The sequence below is a fragment of the Erpetoichthys calabaricus genome, chromosome 8 (assembly GCF_900747795.2).
Source record: "Erpetoichthys calabaricus chromosome 8, fErpCal1.3, whole genome shotgun sequence".
NCBI classification, from domain to species: Eukaryota; Metazoa; Chordata; class Cladistia; order Polypteriformes; family Polypteridae; genus Erpetoichthys; species Erpetoichthys calabaricus.
The window spans coordinates 81,492,311-81,513,571 of record NC_041401.2 but is presented as its reverse complement, the minus strand read 5'-3'; the positions used below and the strand labels follow the sequence as shown (position 1 = coordinate 81,513,571).

General features: G+C 36.8%; 1 protein-coding gene across 4 annotated transcripts in view; it reads left to right on the top strand.

Moving 5' to 3' along the window:
- Positions 1–3,475: 3,475 nt before the first annotated feature.
- ggnbp2 (gametogenetin binding protein 2) overlaps positions 3,476–21,261 on the top strand; it is a 48,432-nt gene continuing 30,646 nt past the window's right edge. The window contains exons 1-5 of one of the 4 annotated variants that reach the window (XM_028806974.2): positions 3,476–3,608; positions 4,718–4,843; positions 11,675–11,755; positions 19,928–20,181; positions 20,273–20,371. In XM_028806974.2, the coding sequence (XP_028662807.1) occupies positions 4,751–4,843; positions 11,675–11,755; positions 19,928–20,181; positions 20,273–20,371 (527 nt within the window). In that variant the 5' untranslated portion in view covers positions 3,476–3,608; positions 4,718–4,750. Of the gene's footprint in view, positions 3,622–4,644; positions 4,844–11,674; positions 11,756–19,927; positions 20,182–20,272; positions 20,372–21,261 lie in introns of those variants that run through there. The other 3 variants (XM_028806976.2, XM_028806975.2, XM_028806973.2) reach the window with 3 other exon arrangements.

Genomic DNA, 21,261 nt, shown 5'->3' with positions numbered 1-21,261 from the left:
CCTTACGGTTGGTAGGGGTTAACTCTCAAATAATATCAAAACGTCCAACACTTTTAAAAATTCAAATAAGCATTTTGAGACAATATATTGCCAACACTGTCCTAATATACTTTCTATTGTAATAACCACCTGTCCCATAGATTTCAGTTTTTTAAAAAGATGTATTATTTGCTCCTTATATGCAGTACACTACAGTAACATATGCTTTAATGTTTCAGGATAAATACATTTTCTTCATATCCCTGTGTCATGTATGGTTATTCTAAGCTGAATAATTTAAGCCTGTGTGCCCAGGACGTAATCGTGCGATTATAAATTCCTCTCTCCTATTAACTACCTCCTACTTAGCTTTTTCCCACCACCTTCCGAATTTCATATTGATGCCTTTGTTTCTTATTACTTTTGTAATTTACTGACTTGATACAGCAGATATTGAATCAAAACAAATCAGTACATGCCCTGGGCCAAACCTCTTTTACCCATCCTAATACAGTAATTATTGCCACAATCTCTGAGGTGAATACTAACAAGTTATTGGTCATTCTTTTCCTAGTGTTAATTTGAAACATGGGAGCATACGCTGACCTGTACGACCAGTCACAGGATATTTTGAACCATCTTTATAAATTTATAAGAATCCAAAATACTGCATTTGCACATTTTGACAAATGATTTGCACAAGTGAATTACATTCTGCTTTTTCCTTCACTTTCTCCTGAATACTCAAATCCACCATAAGCAATGGGAAAACCATGGTGGAATAGCCAAAATAGGTACATTGTGACCAAGCTTATATTTAAATTCCCCAAGATTTTTTACCTATTCATTTCCCAACCATCCAAAACTGATTATTACTTTGGAGTTGCAAACAGTCTTCCAGTGTTGCTGATACTGGATGTCTGCTGTTGTGTCCCCTCACATTAATCCAGTAGACCACTACCAATTGCATTCTGCGTAAAGACAACGGTATCTCCTTCATTTCTACTAATATTGCCGATACTGGGGAGGATTTGATAGCACCACTACATATTCACAAAGCCAGGGCTTGTAACTTTATCAATGGGTTTTAATACTGCCCATGACACTGACCCATATGCAATGCATCCATAATCAATTATAGTTTTAATAGTTGCAATATACAGCTGCTTAAGAGACTTCCTATTTGCACCCCAATCACACCTAACTAAACACTTGAGAACATAAATGTCTTTCTTACATTTTTCTTTTATTTTACTCACATGTACCTTCCACATTAATATTTTGTTCATCCACATTCCTAAGACTTTCACCACCGACTCGTTTAAGTGATTCACAAAACAGCCTCAAATATATTGAAGGAATAATGTATCTTTTAGTAAAACAAAATTACTGGAGTTTTTTTCTACTGAAAATCTAAACCTCCACTGATGACACCATGCTTCTACTTGATTAATTCCATGCTAAATTTTCTTTACCATATATTTTATGTTCCTACCTCTTTTCTATAATGCACCATCATCTGCATACAATGATTTTGAAATATCTGAAGTAATACTATCAGAGACATCATTAATCATAATATTAAGCAGGACAGGACTCATACACTGCCTTTTGGAGTCCCATTCTCTATATCATATTCTTTTGAAAATGATGATCCCACCTTGATGTTAAACAGTCTTCCACCTATTCCAATGTTTTCAACTTTGATCAATAATCCTTTTGTCCATAACATATCATATGCTTTCGCTATAGCAAAGAAAACTGCAATCACAACCTCTTCGTTAACTTGAGCCTTATGAATATCTGTTTCTAAACTCGATACCAAGTCAAATGTCATTCTCCCTTTTCGAAATCCAGCTTGATGTACAGCTAATTTTCCACAGCTTTCCATAAAATAATTTAATCTTGCAATTATTCATTCAGTTATCTTACATAAATGAGAGTGAGATGGGTCTGTAACTGGATAGGTTTAATTGATTCTTATTAGGTTTTAATATAGGAATGACAACTGATGCCTTTCATGATGCGAGGAGTTTCCCTTCTTATAATATTGTATTAAGTAATTCCAAAATCAACAAAAGGTTAGATTCTGATAAATGAGAAAACATATTAGAACATACAGTTAGGTCCATAAATATTTGGACAGAGACAACTTTTTTCTAATTTTGGTTCTGTACCTTACCACAATGAATTTTAAATGAAACAACTCAGATGCAGTTGAAGTGCAGACTTTCAGCTTTAATTCAGTGGGGTGAACAAAACGATTGCATACAAATGTGAGGCAACTAAAGCATTTTTTAACACAATCCCTTCATTTCATTTCTGGCCTTCAAGGAACAGGTGTTCTCATTCCTCCTTATCCTGTCCTCGGGTAGTTTCTGTGCGTCATATTCTTTCTATTCTGTTCTTCCCTTCTTAATACTGGTAATTCTGCTTCAAGCTTTAAAAATAATGCAGTATGACTGATTTTTTAGTTAGCCATTTGCTTGACCTATCTTATTTGCTTAACATTCTAATTTATGCTTAATCTTAATGTTTTAGAATCTATTAATTACTTTGTCTATTTATGCTAATATGCTATTTATGCCTAATGTATACATTTTTTGCCTTCCATAATGTCCACATTTATTTCTAGATATTTACTACAGCATTTAAAATTCTTCATTTTCTCTTTTCTTTTAGTTTGTGCTGTACAATTTACCACATTTACCATAAAAAGTAACAAACTTCCCCTTTTCTACAATTCATTTTTCTTTTGTTATAAAACTGCACTTTACTAATCATCTCATTCCAGTAATCACTCCCCTCACCCACCGACTCTCATATTTCTTTGGCCTAACTAATAACTGATTATTATCCTTACAAAATACTAACAGTGACCCATCTCTCAAAAGATCTAACTCCTTCAATATCTCCAACGCGTCCTTTAAATATATAGTTAATTTAATCAGATTAACATCGGAGACTGGACCAGATCCAATGTGTAGAAATACCTTAAACTCTTCCTTTCTTCTTTTGTTTAACTCCTGCTTACTATCCTCAGCACTGGATGATGCATGACTACACTCCTCTATTCTTGTTTGATATTTTTGTTCCCAAAAGTCTGCCATTCTCTTTCCTTCAAAACAACTCCTTTCATCCAAAACCATTTCCTTCTTTTTCGTCACTTCCTTCCATCTCTAGTCCAGTCACAGTTTATGCTTCCTCTTCCCGCCTTCCAATGACGCCCCACTCCGCGCGCCTTCTTTTCCCGTCATGCATAGTTATGTCATGCGATGATGACCGAACTACTTTTTTGCAACGTCCTCCTAAGGGGTCAAAGGTTGTAGTACGATTATGCCGCCACGTAATCCGCCAGAGAATATTTTTGAGGTAGGTGTTTTAGTTTCATTATAACTGATATGATATCTTTTCGGCCAACGAACACAAATACACAAATAAAAAATTTACAAGCAATTTTCAAAGTTTTCGTGAAAGCACTTTTTGCATGTTTAGTAAGTGCGCCACATACACCAAATCTTGTTCCACGAACTAACTTGGCGCTGGCGGAGTGATACACGGCATAGTGCGTTTCTACTCTGATGCTTCGGCTTTTCCAAAATTCTGGTGAATGGTGATTCTGAGAACGGGTAATGCAGTTTGGTAATATTATCTTGACATTTTTATTAAGAGGTCATTTGTATGTAATATTTTGTTGAAGAAGTTGTTTGTTGTATGTAGCAAATGTTGTTTGGAACAGCGAAAAAACCAGTTTGAGTCAGTTCAAGCGTCTCGCGATAAGAAGGTGGAACGATATAATTCTATTTAGGAAATACAAAAAAAATACCGGTGTTGTGATGAGTTCGTACGTTTGCGTTATGGTGGTTATATGCAGGAGGAGAGTTGTTTTTCTCGCGAGTTTATTAAACCCATTTTATAGATTTCTTGAGCACAAACTCGACGTTGTGTTTGATGTACGCGTTGTGTGCGTATCGCTGGCCCGTGTTCCCCTCCCCTGTTAAGCCGAGTTGTGCCGCGCAGTATTTATGCGAGGCTAATTAATGGTGGTACTATCACACTTAATCGTGTCCCTGTACGGCCGAGATATGGTAAACATTACTATTACACAGTTTATTAAATAACGCACATGACTTTGTTCGCAGTACAGTCTCTGCGTTGAGGATCACCAGCTGATGGTATAGGCCTAACACGATCAGCTGATTTTTAAGGCCCACATTTTCCTCGTCTAGCGACGATGTGTTAAGTTCCGCATACTCATTTTAGTATACTGGATAATCCTATGTATAGTTTGGATTTTGGCGCGAGGCATCAACGTACTTTCACGCTGATATTTAACGCTTCGTACATTAGAACTGTTTCGTACTGAATGTGCAGGTGATTACTCAAGGAGCTTCATTTTGTCATTGTTATAAGCAGTTTCGGTGTAGCTCGAAGATATTTATCCACGTCTACAATGCATGTACAGGAAAAGGTCGTACTGCAGAATATAAATACACGAGTGATGTGAGGCACATCGAGGTTTGTTGCTAAAAGTAAAAAAAAAAAAAAAGTTTACATAGAAGTCAAGAGTCAAGCATGAACTGCGACAATAAAAATGGAGAGGGACTATTAAATGTATGGATCGAGTGCTGTTATTTATTTTTGAGTAATTATTTCCTCCTTCAGGTTTGCGAAAGTGCCTCTGTGAATTTTTGACCACTTGGAAATCGCTTACGGCTGCTGTTCCCCCTGTTTGCAGGCTTTGGTACTACGAGCAAACACTGGTGAAGATATGGCGCGTTTGGTTGCTGTTTGCAGGGACGGAGAGGAGGATTTCCCATTCCTTGAACGACAGATCCCCCTCTATATTGATGACACCCTTACGGTAAGTTTGCATTCTTTATTTAACCTTCACAATTGAGTCGATGCTTCTCTTCAGTAGTGAAAAATGTAATTTTTAGCGGTGCTTCGCTTCCCACTAGGACAACAGGGCCGTGTATGCTGCGAATGTCGTAGAAAATGTGATGGTTGTATAGTAACGCGATGATTACGCTCACGGGAGCTTTTTGTTCTGATTATGGGTGAAATCATGCTTCTTTGAATAAGCGCAGATTTTATTATTCGTGTCCGTATACAGTTAGTGGTGTTTTTCAATCCGAACTTATTTGTATTAGCAATTATTGAAACGAGTAGGAAATTGATTTATCTGACCTTTCTATACGATTAAATTAGGTTAGATTAATTAACCCCAAATTGTGGTATACTGCAATTGGTCACTTGGTATGTATATAACAACTGCACCACAGGTCGATTACATGTTTTTTATATTTGATTTATTTATCTAGTTACGTCGAATTTCATCATAGTACCACATTTTTTACGAAATATTAAAGTGAGGGAAATTTCTTAATTGATAATTTTATGGATTACATTCGGTGTATTTCGCGTCAATGTGCAGCAATACGCAGACCGTTACGGTTGCGTTCAGGTAACAAATAATTTTTTGAAGAACATTAATTATGATTTGAGCAACTCTTTGCTGTAAATACGTGCTTTCATGAAGATTGTGCATGCAGTTCTAAAAGTAACATTGGCTTTCCTTCAAAGGTTTTTTTTTTTTTTTTTGGGGTGCATAAAGTTATCTTCACGTACATTGATAATTTCAAAAGTCATCCTCCGCTGCCTTCAGTACACATTTTAGGATATTAATAAAGATGTCTATGTACGAATGGTTTTTAGTTTACATTTGTGAGCTATTTCTATTTTTGTTCATATTTTCATATGTTTTGGAGTGTGTGCTTGTATATGCATACGATACAGATCTATGTCTTGCCCAACTAATGTAATGAGTTTTACATATACACATTGTGCGAATATGTAATTGACCCTCTTAGTATGCAAACACTTGTTTACATAAATTCATAAATTTTTGAAGCTTGGTAAAACAAGGTCTTTCAATGAAAGAATGTTTACTTGGTTTGTATGGAATTGTGAGCCATACAATCATTTAATTTATTCATAAAATAGGATTTTGTCACCTTACAAATGAACAGTTTTTGTTCATAGTTATGTGGCACTTACACTTTTATGAAATGTGAATACTATTGATGTAAATCTGTAGACTGTCTAGACATTAACTGTTGGTGTTTCAAGAAATAAACTAGGCAACACTACAGCAAGACACCTTTATGAGCGAATTGAAAATAGCAATTTTCAGAATGTCATGTCTTAAGATTGCACAGATATTACATTGCTGTTACTGAAGAAATATCAGATATCTTTATCTCTGTACTTTGTTTATATGTGTGTTTGGTGTGGGGGGGGTCTGTATTCAAAAACATAAAACCTATCATTTGGGGGGAGGGGGGATAGATTGTAACATTCATTCATTTACCCTGGATGCTTGTGTTTTTAAGTGAAGCATATTTATGTTTAAAAAAAAAAAAAAAAAGCATCTATCCTAGCTGACATGCATTTAAAAAGGAGAATGTGAAACCAAAACCATAATTTTAAATGGAATTTGCCCACATCAAAATGGAACTGATTTGTTTCAGAAAATATGCATGCAGTTATGATTATCAGATTCTTTATACTGTCTTTCCTTAGAGTAGGATATCCATTGAGTGCACAGTTCAAGTGATGGGCATTCGTGGAGGTTTCATGTAAACAACAGCTGTGCTACATTGCACATCGGAAGTACTGGAGTAGAATGTCACGAAGTAAAGAATGTGTTATTAGCTGTTTAGCACAGCATTGCCTTTTGACTAAAATGGTTCAACCATGTTTTTATTCAAACTTTTAAATTAAAAAAAAAAAAAAAAGTTTTCAGGATCAATGGGTAATAATGAAAAATGTCCCCATCAGTAACAAAAATGGCTGCATCACTTGACTTGAGCTGACAGGAAAGGGATTTGTTCTTGGTAGGCATTAGTTAACATTTTCCCCTTATGCAACACCAATCCTTGTTTTATAACTTCAGGTTGTAAATTTTCCTAAAGCAAGTCGCCTATATTCAAGCTCATGTACTATAGATAAGGTTCAGCATATAAGCTACATTTTTCATCTTCATGGGAGTGGTATAAAATAAGTTTTGTCTTATATTTAGATGAATTAAACTATCAACAGAACGACTACAGCCAATTGTTACTTATGCACAATTACAGCTGTGTTATTGATAAAGCAAGTTGTAAGAATATGTACCGTAGAGGTTAAAGTTGTGCTGTATGAAGTTAAGGAAGTATTCTTTGACAAATGCTGGAATGTTGCAAAAATAAATAACATTGAAAACAACAATGCATATGGATATACTTGCAATATTAATGTGTGAACCAACATTTTTTTTTTTTTTTGGGCCAATACTGATCATGAATGTCATGTTGCAGCAGAATCGTCTGATTCCAATAATGATGTGTGATTTTTCTTTTTTTTTTTTTTTTTTTTTTTAAAAGTTGTTTAAAAGCACCTGCATTACTAGATGTATAGAAACCTTATGTTCTATATTGATGTGTTGGTATTTTTACAATTAAACTATAGACCACAGGTGTTACCCGTTCATTTTTTTTCAATAAAAAAAACTTAAGTCTTGTAGGCTTTTTGTTTAGTAAACATAAAAATACTAAAATAAATAATACCTCAGAATACATTCCTTTTTGACTAACTAAATATGTAGAGAAGATGTTTATCCATAATACATATGGCATTAAAGAAAATGTTTCACCACATAAGATGTCATATTGGTTTTTTTTTTTCTGTAATGTACTTGTGTCCATTAACTTTCCTTAAACTTGTAAAATTAGAGTACTGACACAGTAAAACTACAATATGATAGTTTTTTTTTTTTTTTTTGAGATTTTGTACAAATGTTTCTTTTTTGTATTTTTTGGCTTGTGATGGTAAATGCAATTATTGTATGATGTAATATCTGTTTAAAACCCATATTAAAATTGCAATTGGTTTTCCCAGAATGTGTATTAGTGGACAAACTACAGTTGCTGTTATTGATAGTAAAGGATTAATTAAGGTGTGAATTGATTAATGTTATAAGAATAGCTCCAGGGTTGCTCCAGCCTCACCAATGAAGCAGTCCTGGAAGTAATTCTTGGCTGGGATTTAAAGCAGTCTTTTGGCATTAACATTTGAACTTGGAAATTGGAGGTTGCTGGTCAGGGGTCTTCAGGCATGCGGAAGTGACCCCACAGCTTGGTGGAAAAGAAGCAGAAGGTGCACAAAGAATCCTTTTGTGTTAGTATTAGAAAGGTGTGGTTAAGAAATATTGCACTCTGCCAATTAAACAGGAGGTTGAGATATGATTACCTTAGCCAGATAAAGTAATTCATAAGATGGATTATTTTATATTTTGTGGGTAATATTCTTGCCTGTGGTTTTTCCTTCAGTTGGAGCTCCTTCTGAGTTTAGATGTGACACTTCAGCCATCTATCTACAGAACTACATCCAGTCAGAAAGAAGGGAACATGCTGTAGAAAACTGTGACAAATATAGGAATGCTCTCATCAGGTTTTTTTTTTTTTAGGGGCTGATATTGATCAGTTGTTTTCCTTTTACTAGAACTAGACAGTTCCGATACTTTCTCCAAACACCGCCCCAAAACCCCCACAAACACACAATACTCCTGCAGATTACAGATTTGTGATAACCTTATGTCCTATATTAAAATGTTAATCTTGGTATTGTTACAATTAAACAGAAGATCACAGGTTTAAGATATTTACTATTATTAACGAAATGAAATGCCAAGGGTTATTGCTCACTAACCGTAAGAAATACTAAAATCCCTACAAATTTTTTTTTTTTTTTTTGGTAACTAATAAAAATGATCAAAATATTTCTACATAATATAGCATAGAAGAAAGTAAAAGCATGTCATATTTACAAACCACAATTCTAATAAAATGCTAATAAGATATCTGGAAGATGCAAGGCTAAGAATCTCGCTCACCATCCACATTTGGAATGTCCATTTTAGTTAAAGATTTAAAAGTCTACACTATTAAAACGGCTGCTGTTTTCAATTCTGCCAAAGGCGTGTCTTTCCTTTCTTCCAGTTGGAGTTCTGCTGGACAACATTTATAGCTGCCATTCCTTTCAATGCACAGAACAACTCGGATTGCTTTTACTGTTTGTTACACCTCTGTGTTTACTGTAAAAGAAAATATTCCGGTTTTCTATCCCCTCAAGGGTCTGACAGTCGGCTGTCTTTTTTACAGGAAGTTCAGGTTGTGACAACATCTGAGCTTCCTTAGTTACCCAAATGCTCTGAATAAAGGAGCACTTTAACTAAATTAACATAAAGCTTAGGAAAGAGATACCAAAAAGTGTTTTTTTTTTTTTTTGTTTTGTTTTTTTTGGTCAATTTACTGATCATGTTCAAGTCATTTGTACTAAACCCTAGCCTATTTAGATTGGCTGTAATTGATTGGAGCATTACTAGACATATGTCAAGGATTTTTAGAATTTTGTTTTGAGCATATCTGTTCATTTGGAAGTATTACAAATATCCAATTAGACTCTCACAGAATTAAATAATTCATACTGCTAACTGAAACCGTGTCACATTTTCTCTTAGTCAATTTCTTGACAATGCTACATTTCTCTTGTAATGTTTTTTTACAGAAATTCTGCTAAAGGCGTGTACCTTATACATAGCTATGTTAGCTGAATATATTATCCCTTTTTCTTGTGATGCAACACTAGCACCTTTTTTGTCTAATAAACAAATTAATCTTCACATCTGTCATGAAATATGATAAACACAATTAAGCTAAATAAAAACCTGAGATCTGCTATTACTCACAGTTCTGAGTATTAATAAATTTCCATTCTGTTTTTGAGTGATTTGTTGTAATCATTGTTAGAATCTTGAATAATTTACTTCTCCAGGAGCAACTGCAAGTAATCAGATTATAATTCTTCCTGCTTTTTTATCTTTTTTATAATTTTTTTCCTGTTGCTTTTTGTAATGTGCTGAACCAAATCAAACTTTGGGCTGAAACAAGTTTGAAATGAATTTAGGTCATTCACATGACCTAAAAAGCATGAATATTGCTTCATACTTAATTATTTAAATGAATATGTGGTGATTTTTTTGCACAAATAAGAGAACTGTTTCAGTTGACTGATATGAAAATGCATAATTAACAGTAGATGTACAGAAAGGGTTCAAAGTAATTTACAGGACATGTTGACATAAATTTTAATTATCCTTGTGCTTGCATATAGAAATTGATAACTTCTCGAAGATTATTTCGTCCAATGCAAGTATTCTTAATTGCACTCTGTCTCTCACTTTATAAAACATGTTATACTACTTATGAAAACACAATACTTAACAGCAAACTAAAAATGCCAAAACTATCCAAACTGTCAGTATGTCTGTTATATACAAAGTTAATATGTTGGTTTTAACTCTGTGTAATATAGCTCCAGGGTCAAATTTTTGGATTGGGGCATAGTCTGCAATCTTTCCCTGATCAACTGAATGAAGGGTGCACATTTTGGTATTAATTGGTGGATTTCTGTAACGGACATGTATATATCTATATTACTAAACCACAGTTTAATTTATGCACGGACGGCGGACGCACCGCATGTGCACTGCGCCTCAGAGTCAAACCTAGCAGCTTCCCAGAGTCAGTAGGTGGTGCCCAAACAGCACAACTTGTGAACTAAACCTGCTCTAATCCACTGTGCCAGCGGTCTGTGTGGCATATTTGAATTACATAACGGAAATTCAGCATTAAATGTAAGAGTTGCACCTAATGACACAGCCACAGAGAAACAAAAACGAGACCGCATGGATAAAAACTATAAACGGAGACTCCGACAACGCGCTTCACAAACACCAGAAGCAAAGAAGTCACGGCTCCAAAAAGAAACAGCTCAACTAACGGAAATACAAAAACGAGCCTGAAAGGATAAAAACAATGAATGAAGGCGCCCACACAAAGAAACCACTTTAGTACAAATATGTTTATTTAATTAAATTAAAACTTTACCATGGCTACGACCTGTGAACTAAACCTGAGGTAAAGCATGGACGGCAGGTTGTACAGCCGCCCGAACGCAACCACCCACACCACCGCATATACCACGTTCGTTTAGTAATGTAGCCCTCCATGCCCGGATCCGCCGCCGCCATGGTCACTTAAGCACGCGAATCCGCCGCCTTCGTCAACCGACTTCTCGCTGACGACACAGCCGTAGAAAAACAAAAAAGAGACTGCATGGATAAAAACAATAAACGAAGGCGCCTACAACTGAGTCACAGCTCCAAAAAATAAACATATTTGTACTAAAGCGGTTTATTTCATTACATGAACTTTCCCAGGACGCACCCACTCTCCATGATATTTCATCCCTCCAAGTATCGGAGGGAACAGAAAGTGATTGCCATTCTTGGATTTGTGATTCTTTCGAGAATCGAGGGCTTGCTGGTACACACAGAGTTTCAAGTCTTGTGTATTAAAGTGAAGCTGTGAGAATTTGGATATACTGTACTGCCATGCTGTGCTTTTTGTAAAATATGAAAAATATTTTTTTAATACATATTTTTCATGATGCTGGAGAGTGGTGCATCCTGTTTGACATGTCAGAATTTCACTGTACATGTGACAATACAATTGCTACTTTTTTAAAAAAGGATATTTGGCATATTTAGTACTATATGTGTATATATGAGACATTTTACTTGTGTTTTCAGATGGTGATGGAATTTTCTGATAATGTGTTAAACCTTGAAAGTTTTCAGATGAACACAGCACAAATGAAACAGTTTGTACAGGTAAGATTTTTTTTTTTTCCTACCCAGTAATGTTTTATATAATATAAAGGTTTTGTCTTTGTAGTAAGTGTGTGTGTGTATGTATGTATATATGTGTATGTATGTATATATATATATATATATATATATATATATATATATACCGTAATCCCTCCTCCATCGCGGGGGTTGCGTTCCAGAGCCACCCGCGAAATAGGAAAATCCGCGAAGTAGAAACCATATGTTTATATGGTTATTTTTAGAATGTCATGCTTGGGTCACAGATTTGCGCAGAAACACAGGAGGTTGTAGAGAGGCAGGAACGTTATTCAAACACTGCAAACAAACATCTGTCTCTTTTTCAAAAGTTTAAACTGTGCTCCATGACAAGACAGAGATGACAGTTCTGTCTCACAATTAAAAGAATGCAAACATATCTTCCTTTTCAAAGGAGTGCAAAGCAAGCAGTCAAAAAAAAAATCAATAGGGCTTTTTGGCTTTTAAGTATGCGAAGCACCGCCGGTACAAAGCTGTTGAAGGCGGCAGCTCACACCCCCTCTGTCAGGAGCAGGGAGAGAGAGAGAGATAGAGAGAGAGCCACAGAAAAACAAAGTCAAAAATCAATACGTGCCCTTTGAGCTTTTAAGTATGCGAAGCACCGGTGCAGCATGTCCTTCAGGAAGCAGCTGCACACAGCCCCCCTGCTAACACCCCCCTACGTCAGCGCAAGAGAGAGAGAGAGAAAGAAAGTAAGTTGGCTAGCTTCTCAGCCATCTGCCAATAGCGTCCCTTGTATGAAATCAACTGGGCAAAGCAACTGAGGAAGCATGTACCAGAAATTAAAAGACCCATTGTCCGCAGAAACCCGCGAAGCAGCGAAAAATCCGCGATATATATTTAAATATGCTTACATATAAAATCCGCGATGGAGTGAAGCCGCGAAAGGCGAAGCGCGATAGAGCGAGGGATCACTGTATATATATGTATAATCTCCATTATCCAACCCGCTATATCCTAACTGCAGGGTCACGGGGGTCCGCCGGAGCCAATCCCAGCCAAAAAAAGGCCGCAAGGCAGGAAACACACCCCGGCAGGGCGCCAGCCCACCGCAGATATATATATAGTGCATCTGGAAAGTATTCACAGCGCATCACTTTTTCCACATTTTGTTATGTTACAGCCTTATTCCAAAATGGCTTAAATTCATTTTTTCCTCAGAATTCTACATACAACACCCCTTAATGACAACGTGAAAAAAGTTTACTTGAGGTTTTTGCAAATTTATTAAAAATAAATGAGAAATCACATGTACATAAGTATTCACAGCCTTTGCTCAATACTTTGTCGATGCACCTTTGGCAGCAATTACAGCCTCAAGTCTTTTTGAATATGATGCCACAAGCTTGGCACACCTATCCTTGGCCAGTTTCGCCCATTCATCTTTGCAGCACCTCTCAAGCTCCATCAGGTTGGATGGGAAGCGTCGGTGCACAGCCATTTTAAGATCTCTCTAGAGATGTTCAATCGGATTCAAGTCTGGACTCTGGCTGGGCCACTCAAGGACATTCACAGAGTTGTCCTGAAGCCACTCCTTTGATATCATGGCTGTGTGCTTAAGGTCGTTGTCCTGCTGAAAGATGCTGCAGTCATCTTTCCTTTATCCTGACTAGTCTCCCAGTTCCTGTCGCTGAAAACATCCCCACAGCATGATGCTGCCACCACCATGCTTCACTGTAGGGATGGTGCCAGGTTTCCTCCAAACGTTGCGCCTGGCATTCCCACCAAAGAGTTCAATCTTTGTCTCTTCAGACCAGAGAATTTTCTTTGTCATGGTCTGAGAGTTCTTCAGGTGCCTTTTGGCAAACTCCAGGCGGGCTGCCATGTGCCTTTTACTAAGGAGTTGCTTCCGTCTGGCCACTCTGCCATACAGGCCTGATTGGTAGATTGCTGCAGAGATGGTTGTCCTTCTAGAAGGTTCTCCTCTCTCCACAGAGGACCTCTGGAGCTCTGACAGTGACCATCAGGTTCTTGGTCACCTCCATGACTAAGGCCCTTCTCCCCCGATTGCTCAGTTTAGATGGCCAGCCAGGCTCTCGGAAGAGTCCTGGTGGTTTTGAACAACTTCCGCTTACGGATGATGGAGGCCACTGTGCTCATTGGGACCTTCAAAGCAGCAGAAATTTTTCTGTAACCTTCCTCAGATTTGTGCCTTGAGACAATCCTGTCTCGGAGGTCTACAGACAATTCCTTTAACTTCATGCTTGGTTTGTACACTGACATGAACTGTCAGCTGTGGGACCTTATATAGACAGGTGTGTGCCTTTCAAAATCATGTCCAACCAACTGAATTTACCACAGGTGGACTCCAATTAAGCTGCAGAAACATCTCAAGGATGATCAGGGGAAACAGGATGCACCTGAGCTCAATTTCGAGCTTCATGGCAAAGGCTGTGAATACTTATGTACATGTGTTTTCTCAATTCTTTTTATTTTTAATAAATTTGCAAAAATCTCAAACATTTTTCACGTTGTCATTATGGGGTGTTGTGTGTAGAATTCTGAGGGAAAAAAATGAATTTAATCCATTTTGGAATAAGGCTGTAACATAACAAAATGTGGAACAAGTGATGCGCTGTGAATACTTTCCGGATGCACTGTATACTTGAATTAAATGTAAAGAAAGCTTTAAAGATCTTATATTGAGTGGGACATATACCCTTTCTGTGATTAAAGTCACTCTTAACTAGGGCTGCAACTAATGATTATTTTGGTAGTCGACTAATCGTTCAATTTTTTTTTCCAATTGGTCACGATTATTTCATGCCTGACTATTTTGAAGCCTGCGACCTGTGGTTGCACATCCTGTTCTGGGCTCCAGTGCATGTCTTACCTCATCTGCTCACATCTGTCCCCCTGATGTCTCTGCATTAACACGATTAAAATGAATAATAATCAAATTAAAATAACAACCAGTGAAACATATGAATTTGAAAATAATCGGATGTTTTTATATTAGTGTGACCATCACAATAAAAAAGAAATGCATTAAACAATAGAAACTACAGTGCATGTAGTCTTTAAACAAAAAAACGTGCATTTAACTTAACCAAAAAATACATTGTTAAAACAGAAACGTTTTTCATATTTTAGTAATAAATGAAAAATGTTGACTTAACCTATATAATATGTAAAGCCTGAAGTGCAAAGATCAAATAAACACTTTAACAAAAGGTTCAAGGATGATGCAATAGCTTCTGTGGCGCAGCAGTAGGAATTGCTAACTTATAATTGAGTCCCCTGGTTCGAACCTGACTGCCTCCTATATTTACCATTTTGAGTAGTGAGTTGCTTTTATTGTTAATATTATACAATAAACACATACATTTGATTTGCGTCTAACAGCAACTGTAAATGTATAGTACTTGCAAAAGTTACCCTTTTTTTTTTTCCTCCCCCACTTTTATTCTCGGTCACTATCACGATACATACTACTGCCCCCCCAGTGATCTGATGCTGTTACTTTTGGGGTTGGGAAGAGACAAATATATGTGACATTTTGAAGAAATCATTGTATGACCTGAATAGTACCAATCAGAAAACATCATTGCACTAATGCAATATTATTTGAAAACGAACAGATCGGGTGTAAATTTGTTACTTGTAAAAGTTAGCCTTTTTCACTTTTATTTTCTCAGTCTCGCTCACGCTCTCCCTCCTCTCCTGATCTGGCCCTAACTAACAGCGGCAGCATAAATTCTCAAGAGACGACAGCATCACAGCTCCAGGATGCTTGTTTTCAGATGCTCATGCATCGTGGTGGTGCTGCCGTGAAAAGAAAGCTCTACTTTGCATAATCTGCATTCAACTTTTTATTTTCTTTTTCAGTAAAGTGCTCCCACACTTTAGAAAGTTTCTGTCTCAATTTTTTTCCATCTCCTTCCCTTTCCTCTATCCGACTCGCCATTGCAGCCACGGTTATTTTCCTCTACATTCTTCTTCTCCTCAGACATTCTTTCTTCATTAATTTTTAATTTTAATAATTTTTTGCATTTATATAGCGCTTTTCTCACTACTCAAAGCGCTCAGCAATTGCAGGTTAAGGGCCTTGCTTAAGGGCCCAACAGAGCAGAGTCCCTAATGGCATTGACGGGATTCGAACCGGCAACCTTCCGATTGCCAGTGCAGATCTCTAGCCTCAGAGCCACCACTCTGCCCTTGGTAGGACTGTGTGCAGTCTTGGCAAACAATAACAAATGATACTGCCCCCAGACGTTCATGTAGTGCATTGCATTTACAAAAACCAATGTGGTTCTTTGTGACTGGAGCCTCTATTGAAGGTTCTGTTTATGATGCGTTGACGATTTTTTGTACTCAACGTCATCTATTACGTTGACTAATCATTCCAGCCCTATTCTTAACACATGGGAAACTTGATGGGGCATATGGGATTGGGATGCCTTGGTCAGTTTAGGCTACTAGCATGAAATGGAAAGCAGAGGCAGTCTGGATTGAAAGACTACAAAAAGGAACCTCATTTTCAAATACAGGATAAAGAATGGTAGATCAACTCCTGGGAGCCCCTCTCCTGATAACATTCTATAGTTTCCATCTGATTACTGTGATTTGCATGTGAGCTGTCTGCAGAGTATATACCTGTTATGTGTAATTAATATGATAGTCTACCTCTTCATATAGATATTTTACAAAGTCCACTATTGCGGCTGGATCGTTCAACATGATGTAAATATTAAAAAACTGAGGAGGTATCCAAAAATAACCGGAATTGAAAATAAAATTGTTTTAATAATTTATACTTACTGAAACTTTAGTCTTTTTCAAAGTACTCTCTTTGTGAACAAATGCTCATGTCACCGTGGTTTTCCCACTGGCAGAAATATTTTTGGAATTGCTGAAGAGGAACGTTTCCCAACACCTACAGCGATTTTTTTTTTTTTTTTTTTTTTTTTTTTTCTTTGACTCCCTCCACAGTACAAAAACGCTTTCATTTGAGTTCCTTTTTCATATGCAGGAACAAGAAAAAGTTGCACGGAGCAAGATCAGGCAAGAAGGAAAGGTGGCAAGAACTCCCAAGACACGCAAGTCAATTCAGAAATCTCTTCAATAGTCTAATGACAAACTTCGTCATTCCTAGTTGTGGATGGTCGGCCATATCTTGGTTGGACTTCAAGTGACATTTCTCCTTGTTTGAAATGCAAAAACCACTCGTAGACCTGTGTTTTACTTAAAGCTTCCTCTTTAAAAAACTGCATCACTACAGTTTCACCATCTATCTATTTTCTCTAAGTGAAGACAAGATTTAACACGACTCGCTGTTCTTTATGATCACCCATCACAAAAATTGCAGCACACATTTAACAAGTACCAAGAAAAACCAACAATGAATGCCATACGAACAATGTAGATCAATGCCACTTGGCAGTCTGCCATAGAATACTGCAAGTATGCTAAACCTAGCGACGGAATTCGCAACCAAGTCTAGTTTGTGCGCCATGTATAGATTCTGGTTATTTTTGGGTACCTCCTCATGAGACTGCACCATAGACCATTACATTGAGAATGCTTGGCAAAAAGGTCACTTGAAAAATGCCAGTTTCTAGAAAAAGCAGCAGTGGCAAAATCATATGGGAGGGAAACTCCCTTGTTCCTGTTGAGTACTAGCAATTTACTTGAATTTGCTGGGGTACAAAAAAACTGCTGCATGGTGTTGGGGGTTCTACACCGGTGCAGATAACTTGTATGTCCATTTAATTACTGTGTCATTTTCTTTGCACTTACATTGTATTACATAAAAAGTACACTTTGTGCCCCTCTTTTTTTGCTTTTTAAACTTGGAGCACAATACTATTAAAAATAATAATACAAGCAAAGAACCCGGGGTACACCATCCAACAGTGCCAGTCTCGCATCTATTGTTGCTGGGATAAACACCTGCTCCCAACGATCCTGAATTGAATAAATAAGTTAAAAATTAAATCGGTTGTTTGAGACACACATGTAATCCTGTTCATTACAATCACAAGATGAGTATGCTGCCTGCATAACTCATGGCCATAACAGAAGTGCTATGGGTACCACAGGTATAGAGCCATGGCTCCATCATATCAACTTTTATGTATTTAGTTGCAAATGCACAATCCATCAAATAATTGTCCATAATCTTACTACTTTTGGGAAAGCATTATTCATGTTTTGACATACAGTCATGGCCGAAATTATCTGCACCCCTGGAATTTTCCCAGAAAATGCACCATTTTTCCCAGAAAATGCACCATTTCTCCCAGAAAATTGTTGCAATTACAAATGTTTGGGTATACACGTTTATTTCCTTTATGTGCATTGGAACAACACAAAAAAGCCAAATCTGACATGTCACACACAACTCCAAAAATGGGCCGGACAAAATTATTGGCACCCTCAACTTAATATTTGGTTGCACGCCCTTTGGAAAAAAATAACTGAAATCAAGCGCTTCCTATAACCATCAACAAACTTGTTACACCTCTCAACTGGAATTTCCGACCACTCTTCTTTTGCAAACTGCTCAAGGTCTCTCAGATTTGAAGGGCGCTTTCTCCCAACAGCAATTTTGGGATCTCTCCATAAGTGTTCAATCGGATTTAGATTCCGGACTCATTGCTGGCCACTTCAGAACTCTCCAGTGCTTTGTCTTCAACCATTTCTGGGTGCTTTTAGAGGTATGTTTGGGGTTATTGTCCAGCTGGAACACCTATGACCTCTGACGCAGACCCAGCTTTCTGACACTGGGCCCTACATTGCGCCCCAATATCTTTTGGTAGTCTTCAGATTTCATGATGCCTTGCACACAGTCAAGGCATCCAGTGCCAGAGGCAGCAAAACATTCCCAAAATATCTTAGAACCTCCATGTTTTCTTTTCTTCGTAGGCCTCATTCCATTTTCTGTAAACAGTAGAATGATGAGCTTTACCAAAAATCTCTACCTTGGTCTCATCTGTCCACAAGATGTTCGCACAGAAGGATTTTGGCTTCCTCAAGTACATTTTGGCAAACTCCAGTCTGGCTTTTTTATTTTTCTGTGTCAGTAGTGGGGTGCTCCTGGCTATCCTGCCATAGCGTTTCATTTCGTTCAGATGTCGACGAATAGTTCGAGCTGACACTGTTGCACCCTGAGTCTGCAGAACAGCTTGAATATGTTTTGAAGTTGATGGGGGCTGTTTATCCACCATTCGGACTATCCTTTGTTGCAGTCTTTTATCAATTTTTCTCTTCCGTCCACATCCATGGAGTTTATCCACAGTGCCATGTGTTGTGAACTTCTTGATTATGTTGCGCACAGTGGACAAAGGAACATGAAGATCTCTGGAGATGGACTTGTAGCCTTGAGATTGTTAGTATTTTTCCACAATTTTTGTTCTCAAGTCCTCGGACAATTCTCTGCTCAACTTTTCTCCATTTTACCTGGCTTCAGGTGTGATTGCTATTTTGTCAGCACCTGTTTCTTGCCACAGGTGATTTCAAACGAGCATCATATGTTTGAAATAACACTATTTACCCACAATTTTGAAAAGGTGCCAATAATTTTGTCTGGCCCATTTTTGGAGTTCTGTGTGACATGATGTCAGATTTGGCTTTTTTTCTCAGTTTTTTTTTGTGTTGTTCCAATGGATATAAAGGAAATAAACGTGTATACCAAGACATTTGTAATTGCAACAATTTTCCGGGAGAAATGGTGCATTTTCTGGGAAAATTCCAGGGGTCCTGATAATTTCGGCCATGATCGTATTTGTCTGTGAATCTGTCATTTGAAGGGAATAATACATGATGTTAAAATTCCATTATTTTTTCTTTGATCTAAACTTATCAGTAATACTTTATAGATTCATATTGTCTTATGATTTGTTCAAAAATTGCTTAATTTGGGGAAAAATATCTGGTTCAGGAACTGAGGAAAAATTAGCTTAATTTGTCATCTGACTGAATAGTCTGGTGTATGATTAATTTGCTGTTGCTGGTTTATTATCAGTAATATTTTCAGACTTGATTAGTCTAGTTCAGTTAGTAATGTAAATTTAAACAAAAATTTAAAAAATGCTTGTGTTAATCACCAAAAAAAACTTCTTATTCCTAACCATATGCATAATTTAGCATTCTGTCATTCATTTGTAATCTTATTCTATTGATTTCCCTTTCTAGTACCACAGTATGCTGAAGCAACAGGATCTGAACATTGCCATGATGGTGACATCCCGGGAAGTATTCAGTGCACTTTCTCAGCTTGTTCCATGTGTTGGCTGCCGCCGTAGTGTTGAACGTCTGTTTTCCCAGCTTGTTGAATCAGGAAATCCAGCTTTGGAGCCCCTGACAGTAGGATCCACAGGAGTTCTTTCTTTAACTAGAGCGTGTATGACTGATGCAAAGAAACTTTACACCTTGTTCTATGTTCACGGGTGAGTATTTGATCTGATTAAACCTAAACTGAAGTTAGATGACACGTAATTTGACAAATTTATAATTTATTTTTATGTGTGTTGATTGTAGCTCAAAATTAAATGATATGATAGATGCAATTCCCAAAAGTAAGAAGAATAAAAGATGTCAGTTACACTCACTTGATACTCACAAGCCCAAACCTCTGGGGTAAGTGATTTAATTTAATCCCTTCTTGTTTAGTTAAGACTTGGTAGAACAGCTCTGCTTTCTTTAATCTTTTCCTAAATGTTTTACTGTTAAGCATTTTCTTACCTCATCTTGATTTATTTGTAAGCATATCATTCATTCATTTATGAGCTTAGTAAATTTTTTGGAGAATTATAAGCAGTAAATGTGAAATATTTGTGCAGAGGTTAGAATTAACAATCTAAGGTAAGCATTACCTGTTATGATTTAGAGATGAAATTTTAAAGTGTTAAGACTGAGCAGTTTAGATCCATACTGAGGATTTCCTCATAGTGACTTTTACCCTTTTCTGAATTTTCTTTCACACTGTACTCTACTTTTTCAAAGAGTTGCTTATTGGTTTAAGGTTCAGCTAAAACAATACTTAGAAGTAAAAATTAAATGTAAACATTTCATTGATGTTTAGTAATACCAGGCTAACATTCAGCCCTATGTAGGTATGCAATGACAAATATTTACACATTTCCTGTCAGTCTCTTTCTCTTCATATGAATATAAAGGCATCATCTGTTTAATAAAATAAGATTTGTGTATAAAGTGTCCATATATTATTGTGGGTGTTATGTAGCTAATTTCACAGCAATCATGCATTACATGTAGAATTAATATGGGCTGTTTACATTATATTTACCGATAAGTGTTTAGATTATACTCCTTTTTTATGTAAATTTTTGTACTACTGTTGACTTGTTGAAAAATGCTTACAACAGCTTTGCCATATTATTTGGAAGCACTACCCAGGAAGAAAAAGAAAAAAAAAATACTACAGAGCCTGTTGAACATAGCTGAGGATATTATAGGCACAGATTTACCCACCGTGAATTCCGTTTACTATTTGCAATTTGAGTAAA